The sequence below is a fragment of the Opisthorchis viverrini genome (genome assembly GCF_000715545.1).
Source record: "Opisthorchis viverrini unplaced genomic scaffold opera_v5_86, whole genome shotgun sequence".
NCBI lineage: Eukaryota > Metazoa > Platyhelminthes > Trematoda > Opisthorchiida > Opisthorchiidae > Opisthorchis > Opisthorchis viverrini.
This window is the reverse complement of record NW_008751742.1, coordinates 625,406-638,433: the sequence shown is the minus strand read 5'-3', so window position 1 is coordinate 638,433 and position 13,028 is coordinate 625,406. Positions and strand designations below refer to the sequence as shown.

At 40.8% G+C, this 13,028-nt stretch overlaps 1 protein-coding gene across 1 annotated transcript; it reads right to left on the bottom strand.

Moving 5' to 3' along the window:
• Window positions 1-4,894: 4,894 nt before the first annotated feature.
• On the bottom strand, window positions 4,895-11,945 carry T265_04900 (hypothetical protein; the record flags this gene model as incomplete). Its single annotated transcript, XM_009169760.1, has 3 exons — window positions 4,895-5,050; window positions 5,171-5,273; window positions 11,854-11,945. 3 exons carry the CDS (start codon window positions 11,943-11,945, stop codon window positions 4,895-4,897), a joined length of 351 nt encoding a protein of 116 aa, XP_009168024.1.
• Between the last annotated feature and the right edge of the window lie 1,083 nt (window positions 11,946-13,028).

The following is a 13,028-nucleotide window of genomic DNA, read 5'->3' as shown; positions in this document are numbered from 1 at the left end:
CATATATACATATATATATATATATGTATATATATATATATATAATTCTCATGACCAAAGTGATGACTACAGGCAACATGGTTTCCGTCATCATCACGTTCATCTAAGCACACCGCCTTCTAATGACTAAGTAGAAGAGTTAAAAGACCACAGCAAGCAAAATACCTAAGTGAATATGTTGCATACAGCCTTACCTGAAGTAATTGCTACCTGATAGGACATAACTCGTGAGGTTTTCAAAAGGAACTTGGACATCTCACGACCGGGACACAGCCCTTCTTGGAATACAGGAGGTAGCAGCTTTATGTTCTACTTAAAGGTTGCTTGTGTGCTGTTTACATTTCTCTGGATGCTTTCCGAAGAAGTCCCATTTGGGATTCCAGGTAATTGAGAGTGAAGGCCTCGTGCATTCACCCTACCAGATTTTTAACACCGAGGTTTCCAAGCACCATTTCAAAATACTTTGACGAAACATAATTTAGGTGTTTCGTGACGCAGCGCTAATTGGTTCATCTACTCTTCGGAAGCATCCGTGACCAAACTCGATGGGAAAACAAACGCAACTTAAGTTTCGGAGTCGTCGTAGGAAATTTATGATGAGCTGACTGCCCTGCCTCACAAGTTTTGTCCCGAAGACGATGCACTCATGTCACACTTGACAGAAAAATGATTTGCTGGGTATGTGAATGCACTGAGCCTGTACTACATTGCCGTTCTCAATGGTGTTGGAAACGAGTAATACACACCTACAAGGACAAAACCGAAGCGCTAGAGATTGCGTGCGCGTACCCTCATTGGCAGCGCTTTATTGAGTTCAGTCGCACATGATTAATCTGTCCGGTCGAAATGTAGAACGAAAGGGCGCTTGAACCCACAGTTTGTTACATTTCGGAGCAAAACCGTTTCGTTTCCGATGACAGCGAATTTTGTGACAATTGCTGTTTTGTTAAAATGTAGCTTCCAAGTTCGTGTTTGTTATCTGGCCTATGGGTTGTTCATGATATATGTATACTAATGTTTCGGTGGTTGGTGCATGCTTCCTGATTTTGGTGATAACAACAGTAACAGGCAAGTGAGAAGAGCACTGCTATCGCTACAATCAGCAAGTGCACTGGTGTCAACGTATCCCACGGAGCCCATGAATTTATGGCCGTTTCTCGTGAACAAACCGGATCGCGCGCACGACCATTTTGGCTGGCTGTAGATGGTGCATGGAAATCTGGAAACTGTTCTGAAGTTGAGCGGCACAAGGAGATTAATGAAGTAGCGTGACATGGAATCCGATTTTAAATTGATTCGCACAAAACACATTTCTTCCGGAAAATTTAATTTCGAAAATAAATCATATTTTGCAGTGAAATCTCTCCGGGTATTCTGCCGTTACCTAGGTCTCAGCTAGAATAGCATGAACGGAATCCAGCTTTTCCCTTAAGTATGCACGTTTTCCTATGCTTATTCACATTCTTTTTAATAGAATATTTATAGAATAGCAATGCCTGTTATTCACAATGTCCTCTGTGACTCCATGTCTCCCACTGTTTTAGTTTTTGTGACTGATGTGGAAAATATCGTCAGCACGATATCTTGGGTTTTGTTTTCGCAAACAGAATTGAGACACTTCAGGGTTTCATACAAGTTATTTATTAAATAATGCTAGACCATATATCAAGCATGCGGTGGTTTGCAAATCATGAAGGGTTTGTGAGCATCGTTCCAGAAAGAATTGCTTACCTGTTCACTAGTAGGTAAAAACGGCCATTTGTTAATCGATCGTCTTAGTCCTTTTTGAGGACTAAATCCGCAAGCAGGCTTTACAGCGACAATTCATATCACGTATCGTCCTTCCGAACGCAAACCAATTTAGAAAACTGCTGCACTTCTCAGAGGGCGAGGACGAAGAATAGAATATGCAAAAGCTGCCATTTTTTACTTGATTTTCCTTTACTCGATTTGTTGCCTCCATTGGGACTTCTCAGCCAGTGTTTTCATCAAAAGCCAAAAGGTAGAAGACGGCAACGCTCATCAAATGTTCTACCATCAACGTCAAGTAGTGGTTCCCATAAATTGCACGATATGGTCACTATCTGACGTTTTAAAATGTTGGACGTCATACTGCAATGGTAGCTTTCACGCCAGTGGGATATTATTGATTGCTGTCAACAGATGGTAAAAAATGAAGTTCTCAAACATTTCGAGCATGTTTATTTTTTCATCATTTATGTGCTACTGATTACCGGACAATTCAGGACACTTCAAATCGAAAACCTTTGATGCTTCGTTGCTACATGATATTAAGTCCTGAAAAATAAAGATACAAACACCGGCCCTATTTGGAGGGCCGCTAGACCGCTAGGTCCTCAGCAATATCCTGTTTAAATCTTTCAACAATATTGATATTACTATTGATATTACTATTGATATTACTAGACACACCGTTACCACTAGAACGGATAGGCTGGTATATTTTTGATACAGCCTGAATTTCAATACAACTCTCTATGGAAGCATATGAATAGACTTTTTCTACAAAATATTCGAACATGATATGCGAAGTTGCTTCTTCATGCCTCATCGTAAGCAGGCGCAGGGAAGTACCACAGGTGTCGTTCATTACCACACCGCCTTTTAGCAGTCAATTTGAAAAGGATACAGAAAGTACTTTTTGAGGGCAAATTCTGTTTTCTCAAGAAAATTCATTATTACATGGCTATCCCGGAATTTAATCTATCAATCTTATTTGGAAATTTCCATCAAAAATTAAACGAGTTGTTTAGAGATGAGTCCTCAGCAGTCCATGTAGAGACAAAAATAAGTAGACGAATTTATTAGGAGTTTAGCGCTTTTGTACCTATCCTCAGACTGTGATGTCCTTTGCTGTGTTATCAGGCCTGAAACACTTGGGAAAATGCACTGCGATTTATGCACACGGTTATTTGCGGTTAGGACATTTGCAAGTTCTTACAGTGTCAAGGGGCAAACGCTATCCTTTATCGATAGGGTCTCCGTGGCTTTCTGCTGGACAAATGTGTGGACAGTAGTCATGGCAGTTCGAAAGTTGGGTCAAACTACATTAACATCACTGTCATTTGTCTGACAGTGGTCTGGGTGAACGCGGAAATGTGGTGACGCTGCATGCTGTCTGTGATCTTCGTTGGATTCCGAATAACAATGTTTGGAGAAGTTGAGTCTCCAGAAGTAAGCGAGAACTTGCGGAAAATTTATTTACGACAAATCTGCTTCGGAAGTGCAGTCTGGATAGTTCTGTGACAAACCAACAAGCTTCTTCGCGACCCATCCTGCTAGCATAATCCTCAAAAGCAATTCTGTTTTAATTGTGAAACTAACAGAACAGTTACATATTTGCTAATACAACACTACTCACAGATGACTTTGATATTCGGTATTCTGTCTATTTTTTGTATCGTTTTCAAGTCAATGTTTGTCCTCAAAACACCGAAGGTCTATACTTAGCTGTGCATAAATTTTTTCAACGGTTCGGGCAGCTCTAAACACCACAGCATGTAGTAAATGAAGGAATCTCATTAGAACCAATTTACCGCGGACAGCTTTCGTGGCTTTCATGGTTACCTTCAAGATTCAGCTTTTGCTCAGAGCATTTGTGCGCAATGAACCCTTACTACAGGCAACGTAAAGTTATCAAATTTTTGCTAAATTTCACCAATAGTTGATGTTATTTGAAAGCTTTCCCAATAAGTTCAGGAGGAGACAACGTTTTATAAAAGAGCTCATATAAGGGTCACTTTTCAAAACTATCTGAAATAACCCAGCCGTGGTGGGTTTTTTTCAAAATACTGGACGAACAATGGAATGTTTTACTGACTGCTCTACACCAGTGACTGCTTTCCAGGATATGCCAATATCCTAATGCAAAACTGCGAAGGGCTTATTTGTAGAGAACTGGTATATCAGTGGTAATAAAGTGTCATCGGCCAAACTTTTTTATGCTGCTGTCGGCACTTCAGTTGGCGTGGTAACCAGAAAAATAGACTCTCAAGTGAAAATTAGTTTATCCGTCGATGTTGTTTAGTTTCTTTCGTTTAAGAAGTTTTCACTTGCTTTTGATACTACTTTGCGGACACTGACACTTTCAAGAATTATTATCATAGCCGAATTAAGCTGTCTGCCCTCACTGGTAATAATAACTTCCACAATCCAATGTTGAGGAATTGTACAAACCTGATGTCGACCATCTTTCAGCTGTCTCCTCCAAACCCTCATTACATAGTCTGCCATTCACGCAGCACGGTACACATGTGGACCTACTCGTCTGAGACATCCAATGTCATCCACTCCGGGACTCATAATTATTTAATAAGGAACTGTGCTATCGGCAAGGCACATGCTTATTATGTAGGCGTAAAACGAAACGTTATGCTGCAATACTTGCAGGCTATATTCCCCCCGGAGCGTTCACACACACTGTCTCGTCTAGCAGCCTGCAACGGTCCTGAGTAATTGCTATGCTACTGATCAATTTCTATTGTCTTACTGAGTGGACAATCCCCTGGTATGAAACCAACATGGGTACAGGTTACGGCGTGAGCACATCGAACATAGGGTAGGAATTATGCTAATCCGAATATAAAAATAAAGGTCTACGCGCGTTTGCCTACACACAGACAACTGTGTGGTGTAAGCAGAATCAGGCATACACACATGCATATGAGAGGAGTACATGAGCTGCTCTTCTCCTGAGTCCTGTGGGAGCGATTCTGAGGACTATCTGTCCATCCAGCTATCTTTCTATCTATTTAGTTACCCACTGTGTTTGAGGATGACCATTCGCCTAAATAGCATAAAACCATTTTACATTCTCTCTTCTACTCAACACTGGACACACGCCATCAAACACACCAGCCACCCTGTAACGTTTCTAGTCGTCAATTCTCTTCTGCTTCCTCATCCTCCTCCCTGTGGTTGTTGATGCTCCAAAACCACCACCACCGCCACCACCACCATCACATTCAGCTTTCTGTATCGTGACAATTCTCCACGGGACTGAGGATCGTTTGCCTGCGATCATCCGATTCTTAGCTAATCACCACAAATGTGCTTGATTAAGAATGTAATTAAATTGCAATAAATAGAAACCAGCACAGAAGACTACTGTGTCCAACCGATCACACATTTGCAGACGAAATTAATTCACATTCAGCCTCAGATAGCCTTGTCCGCGAAGATGTTTCTCCATCTGTGCATCCATTCGCTCGTCCATCCGTTTAGTTGCTCGTTCACTCGCCCTTCTACTCTTCCTTCCTCCCCATTGTTATGAACTCGTTACTGGTTTTTCACCGGATTCAGAAGTGTCAGGGTTCCATAATGTGTAGAGTGGGCGTAGAAGGGGATAGAAAGAGGGAAATAAACATTGCGTACATGAAACGGCCAGCACAGGTGTAGACAAACGCTCAACAGTGCTGACTAGAGCATACAATATGGTTATTAGCCATAGTGGGTCTAAATCACAAAAGTGTATGAATACCAATTGAAGGGAGCTCACACAAGCAGTATTTCAAGATGATCCAAATTTTGAATATGTTAATTTCAAGAGCTTTTTTATAAGAGAGCTCATTCAGTTTATTTTATTCGTTTTATCAGTGTTCCCAACAATCAAATAAAGCTTTGCAAAATAAAACCTGAAAATTTCTCAGCAAAACTTTAAAGTTCACACCATAGATTCTAAGTTTGATCCTGATTAGACGTCTGCTGTTATGGATTTGTATGCAGTCACCTATATTTTTTATCTTAACCCAGGGTTTGTTTTGTAAGTGAATTTGATCAATGCCAAAACGTCAAGAAGCACCGTACGGTTATTTTGTTCCTAATGAGCGCCATCAGTATTGCGCATCTCACGAATATCCAACGTGATCCGATTCCCCAACCTTATGGCTAGTAGTCGTACATTAAACCTTTCAGCCACGACAAACTGACAAGCATTGTAACTAACTCGCACTGTGACAGGACATAATGCTACGCATCTTCCAACCAGAATTCACATCACGTGGTTACGTGCGGACCTGCTCCTCGACCAAAACCCCGCGTGGCTTATGTATTTCAGACACTTTGATTCAGTTCCTCCTTCCAGAAGAATTTTTATCTTTCACAGTAGTCAAATCTAGAGTATTACATCTAACAATTTCCCATTAGATACTCCCTGTAGTTCAAAGGCAGTCTTTGGGATAAAATATAAGCATTTCCGAAAATCCTCAAGTATTTCAGGAACAAAGCGGACCTAGCCAGCGCAGGTAAACTAGCGCCTTAAGCTCAGTACCTTGTACACGTTTTATCTGAGCTTGTGTTGTAGGTGATAAACTCACTTTTTCCCATATCCAACCTGGGTGCTTATCCACTGCTCTGTATTTGTGGAGTAAAAATTAACCTTTTGAACACATTTTTCGCTCTCAGTGCTTACAGGCTTAAGAAAAGACAACCTGTGTAAAGTGCTTTGAAATTAACATACTTAAACAGTGCGAAAAACAGTAGTGTAAATTCATCCATAAAAATGAATGCAAACGATGTTCAGAAATTTTCAGTCTGTTTTACACTTTTCATAATCAAGGTGACAAATTACCTATTCATGTTTATGTTCCCGCGACTGAACTCGACGTTAGGACATTGGAACCATTTAACAAAACAAGACCTCATTTATTTCTCCCCGAGTTCACCATATTTTACAACTATGCGAGTCTAGAAGAGCAAGTAAACCACGACTGAAACGAAACAGAATACGTCCACTATGTTGATTTCAGCCTTGAGTACGTCTAGTTAGCAGTCAGAGTTTTAACCAGAATATCCAATTTCCTGTAAAACCTGTCACGTGTCTGACCTCATGTGCTCCCACTACAACAACGTAAAGTTGGCTAAAGTTTGCCAGCTCACTAGAGAGTGTTGCTTATTTCTTGTCTTGCTTAAGTCTGTAGAAGACTCATTCACGGGCAAGGTGCACACCAGGTCGCTAAGGCATGCTTTCGCAATGGATTGTTAAATAAAATTTATTTGCACAGGAATTGTCAGCAAAAGGCGCCATCTGAAACGTAGTCATGGTCACCATGCATAGTCTGATGACAATATGGTAAAAAGAACTAGACAGTGAATACACAAGACAGTACATTGTATAGATGTCCGCAAAGTGAAAATATATTAAGCTTATGCACATTAAACTTGTACCACCCATAAAGAACACCAATGCACTTTTTGAAAATTTTCTAGATAAGCTGCAGGGTGACCAAACTAAATCTTGGCTGGATTTCTGAAATTCATCCTCACTGGATGCACAACGTGGGCAAATTAAAGGCTGAAGGCTAGCATAAAAGTAGCGGACGCAGTTTTGAGCACAGCTGATAACGTCGGCGTAGGTGGCATACGGTAGGACAAGTGCGCTGTGGCTGAGTGACATTCCCAGCTTGCTGCAAAATGAAATGTCGATGGTTACCTGGACCGTCCGCGCTAGATGTACTGCTGAATTCAACTTCTCATCTCCATGGACGTGCATAATAACTTTCTTATTTTTGCTATGCATACAAACTAGACTATCTGAAACCTCTAGTCGCTTTGAGCGCTTTTGCCTAGAGAATTCCATGGAACTGTTTGAAATTTTCAAGATTCGCAATAATTCATAAACATCGGAGGACTTTCATGCAGGTGACCAATCTGAAACCGAATTATTCAAGAAGAAAACGCCATAAACCAATTATTGTTGATTAAAAAGCCGTGCTCATTTTGACGAGAAATATAGCCGAACTAAACGAAGAAGCATTGTCTAATATATGAGCCGTAGATGCACCTTTAAAAGGTGAGGTTTGAAAACTAAGGGAAAACAAAAGTCCTCTGATTATAACGGAATCGACGATCAGCTGACGCTTTTTAATAGCATGAGACTTTCGTTTTCGTTCGTGCTGAACAAGCTCGGCATAACACAGTGCGCCTGAAAAATGTTGTTGCATTTGAACGCACATTAAGCCTTAGGTTATAGGAGATTTGAAAACCGCAGTCGGGAATATTACTTGTTACGGCTGTCAGAAGATACAGCTCGGGTTTCTAAGGAAGCAGGCTGAAGTGTTTTTATTTGCAAATTGCGGAAATGGCGATACAGTGAACTGCACTTTGTATGATACCCTTGAATCCACGAAAATATTCCAAAGGAATTCTGGGTCTCCCGTTAAACCGTAAGTTGTGTGTACTTGACATAGGAATTAAGCTGAGTGAACAATGGTTTTCGACGATACATTCCAGTATCGCACGCTGACGATATTTCAGATTGAAATCGGGAATGTTGCCAAATATTGAGGTGTGCTCTTCAGTACACTCGGTCAGACCACCTAAAATACAGATTGCATTTTGTCTTTTTTGACTATAAACGCCGTAATGAAGTGGCTGTTCCACCGGACATTCCGCCAGTGGAAACTCACCGTGTTTTCCAATCCACTGAATGACGCTATTTGTGTTAAAGTTGTGGGCGACTCTGAAATGGACTCGTATTACTTAGCATTACTTGCGGACATCACTCGAAAATCCAGTTATCTTTTCTCTGAAGAATAAAGTTTTTAAGTGATGGAAAAATAAGTACGTGACATATTCGGCCAAACTAGTGAGAATCATATAGCAAGAAGGTTTCTGAGGTACTCACTGGGTGCTTATGTCACCCAAAAAATGTCGGTGTTTATGCGGATGAAATGTCTTCAGTGGCAAGCGGTGGGAGGTGGTAGTTAAGAGATTCGACAACAGTCTGCATTTAACCTCATTATGTATGGGACTTCTTCGTGACAGAGGTCCGGGCATAACAATACGTCCAATGGAATAAATTTGCCGGTTTCCCTCAGATAGCTGGGTCTTTACGTACACTGCCTTTGGGAACAGGTGGAAAAAAAGTGAAGCCCTTATAATAGGAATAATTTGATAAGTTGGTAAGGCTATTCCGTTTGTTCTTTTCTATTTTGCTTTCACGACGTAGGACTCGCAAAAACGGGTCATTTTATTCACCACAGATGTGAACAAGAATGTCTCTTTTGGACTGATTCGGAGCTAACTTGATAGCAGCTTACTCGTGGATATTCCTTAACGTTAACACAACATTTAAACGCCCATAGAGCTCTGAGATTATCTTTTTAACAAGCTAGTCTATTCGGCCCTTAAATCCAGCAATGCTCGCCGAAAACACTTACTCATCACTCTTCAGCGATGTTAACCCGAAAAACCGTAGTTGTGTAGGTTTTTGTGCTGCAAGGCTATCTCGTAGTAATGCATTCAACCGACTGCTGATCACAGCTTTACGTAGAACCCAAAGCCATAATCAGAAACTGATCAAGCAATCTACACAGCTCACACAAGCAGCGGCAACATCTTGCAAAAGCGGCCGATTTTCTTGGTTTCACAGAAGGAAACCATGATTTTAACAACGTCCAATTGTGTCATCCCTGTCGAATAATAATACAGTGCTGGTTTCCGTACTCAACAGTTCTCAACGTGTTGCGTTGTAATGCGTCTAGCTATCGGTTAGATCCGTTCAATTAAATTTTGAGTGAAACATTATCCTACAGCTATATAAAGGTCATTCTTTTTTAGCATACTGAAATCTTGAATTACGGCAATCAAGGCGTTACGATATCTGTCTTTACGGGGACCATTTGCAAATAAACTCATTTGCATACCAATTTGGTTTTCACCGGAGACTCACTTGAAACCCAGCTGAATCTCTCGTTTACGATAACCACTGGAAACATTTGAATCGCCGTTTCTCTACAGAAAAATTATACGGAAACACGTATTCCGATTTTCCTGCTTTAATAACACACAAAACTGAAGTTCAGTCAGATTTTCCCATAAGATTTTTCGCATAAGTTTTATCGCAATGATAATTGCTGGGCCGTGGGCTTGGATTTGACAAGATGTTCTACAGAACCTTTGGTTGGATCCTAAAATCCTTAGTCGCAAGAACATTTTCGTCCTTCTAAAATTCGCTTAGTTTGTAGATTGATTCATTCGTATTTTTGCAAATATATTCGCTTAACTCCAAGTCCACAGATTGGCCATTTTTAGATAATCCGATACTCATGTTAAATATTCAAACCGGTTACCATTAGTGGAGTACTTTGTTTTCTAATTCAAATGTCTGGATAGTTGAAAATTACCATCTGTGCAAGCTCGCGTACAGGATACCAACCTAAAACTGTTATTGAACACTAAAGTTTCCAAGCCATCTGCACCCACCTGAATAGTTACGATAAGCATGAAAGTATTATTTTGGAGCAGTACATCGCTCGTAAGATTATAGAAAACTATTGGACTGTCTGTGACTGGTTTCATTCTTCTCGGAACTTGTGCGCACCCCCTAGTTTTCATCCATCTTAGATTCTTCCGGAACACGCATCCTAAGCCATTCATGAAGTATGCTCAAAAGCGAAGTGATTTGGTTTTGTATTTCGCAAGCTGAGCCGTGTAAGCTCCGTTTAGTCACCACATCGTCCACCGATTCCAAGTGGTCCCCGTGTCAGCCATTCAGGTTCAATTGCAGCCGACCCTTTTGAAATCTCATAATGACACAACGGGACATCGCATTAACACCAGATTCGAAGCTCAGCTGATAAGTAGCAGAACGGCGAACTTCAAGATTTTGCTGCTGGCTTAAGCCATGTCCGTGGATTTCTCAACTTCATGAAGATAGATTCTCACCGTCCTAACGAATTCAGCTTTCCAGTGTTAATAAGACATGATCCCTAATTCCAAAGAACTTGTTTCCTCACTTGCAAACCAGTTTGTTCTAAGTGAATAGACATGTTTACATGCTAAACTGCTCAAAAAGTAACCTCACGATAGTGCTTTTTTGGTATTCTTCAGCCGAACGTGCAATAGAATTGTTCCATGTTTTCAGTAAGCCGGACATCCACGCTACTGGATATTTCCCGTAATTAGTAATGCAGCAGAGACCGAAATATACAATCAAACTCATACTGATTCCGCCAAACTGGACGCAAAAACAACCAACGTTTTTCGAGGGGACACTTGAATCCTAGACTTTTATTCATCTCCTCATTGCAGGCGTAATACACATGGGACCAATTTAGGGCCGATCAAATAAAGCATTTTGCCGCAAAGTCTTTCATCCGATCTCTTTTTGCTATAGGCTCAAGCTCTTAATAGATGACGACCTTCTAGTGATTCGTTTGTACAGTAATTCTTCCTTAACGTGTCCTCCGGGATTGCTTCTTTTGTGCACAGATGGAGGTCAATAGATGTGGAAATCATTTCGAAGAACCCTACTCAGATGAAGCTATTGAAATTAATTCTTACTGGTCAACCAAACTACTGAATATTATCTCTATCGATACATGGCGGCTGTGCATAACTTGCTACTGGACAGCTTCACAGAATGTTTTCTCAACCTTTACACTATCAGGTGAGACGTTTTGTGTATAGTGCTACTTCTAAAAGTTGAATACTTAAAAAATAATCATCGACCAAAATGAACCGTAAAGCAGCCATCAGGCTGCACATCAGATTGTAGAAAATCACAAGAAACTGTTTCGTCCAAATCTTAATTAGATCTCCCGATCGCCACAATCAATACGTAAATTAGTGACTTATTGGACGTTGGTGACTGTTTGAATGACCAACGTGTGGATGACCGCAGCTGAGCATCGAAAGTACTACTCACTAAGCAAATCAAACTATGAAAGCCACATATCGTTCAAGCATCCGGATAACCTGTGTTATCATAACTGATCCAAATACATTCACTGTAAGCACTGGCAGAGAACTCAATTTCTTCGATCCAAGCAAAATAAGACCATACTCAGCTCGAATGTGCTGCACCCATTGTGAGCACCACATGAAGAATACCTTTTCCGCCAAATGATGCAGAGGTTACCTTCATTCCATACAGGTGGCCCAACGGCCTCCTCCTGGCTACACGCTCCTCTGAACACAAGCATTGCAGCAATGTAGCGACAAGTCAAGTAATTTGTACATTCAGTCAGCCATTCTCCCTAGCACCATAGTGAAAACTGCTTGCTACTGTTACATGCTATTTTGCAATCGTCAAAGAGAATGCTTCTGACATGGCAACGATGACTGCATCTATGAATGTAAGTGGATAGCAAAATATTGCATATTCAAACTCCAAAGATAAAAATTATGTATCATGTCTACCCAGTATTTAATGTAAATGGTGGACGCTGTACGCGGAATATTTACTTTTGCACTGTTGGAGATGCTCTTGGGAGATGCCTTGTGAAAAATGTTGGTATATTAAAATTTTGTCATGTAAATGAATTAACTTGTGTTGGAATTTGTCTTATCGGGAGGAATAGTGTTGAAAGGCATTGTCATCGAGAAGTGTGATCAGTGCAGTTTTCCACTCATATGGGGGTAGATTTTCATCAAGGCACTGACCCATTGTACTTCGAGCTGCGTGTTGCCCGCTTTTTTATATATTTCTGGATGCAGCATCCTGAACTCGTGGAGATCACTTGAGGTAAAAGAGGCTGAAGACCTCCCACAAATCGGAGACAGCAGTGATCGTCTCAGAATTAGCTTCGTTCAGCCAATTTTCTATTTTCCGCATCTCTATCACGAGCTCACGTTCTTTCATTATGACGAATCTGTTTTGTTAACAATTCGGTGAAGCAAACTTGGTCCCCTTTCTTCTTTATCCAGCATACTTTTTGTAGAAATTATACACACTGTGACAGCTTCCTCGCCTGGGGATCAGCAGTTGCTCCGAGAATCGTTTCTCTTCCTTATGAGCAAAGATGCCTCAGACTGCATATTCGCACTTTTTCTTGATGTAAATTGACAAAGAATGAGCGAGAAGCAGGAAGAACAGTTTTTCTGGATGCAGCATCCTGAACTCGTGGAGATCACTTGAGGTAAAAGAGGCTGAAGACCTCCCACAAATCGGAGACAGCAGTGATCGTCTCAGAATTAGCTTCGTTCAGCCAATTTTCTATTTTCCGCATCTCTATCACGAGCTCACGTTCTTTCATTATGACGAATCTGTTTTGTTAACAATTCGG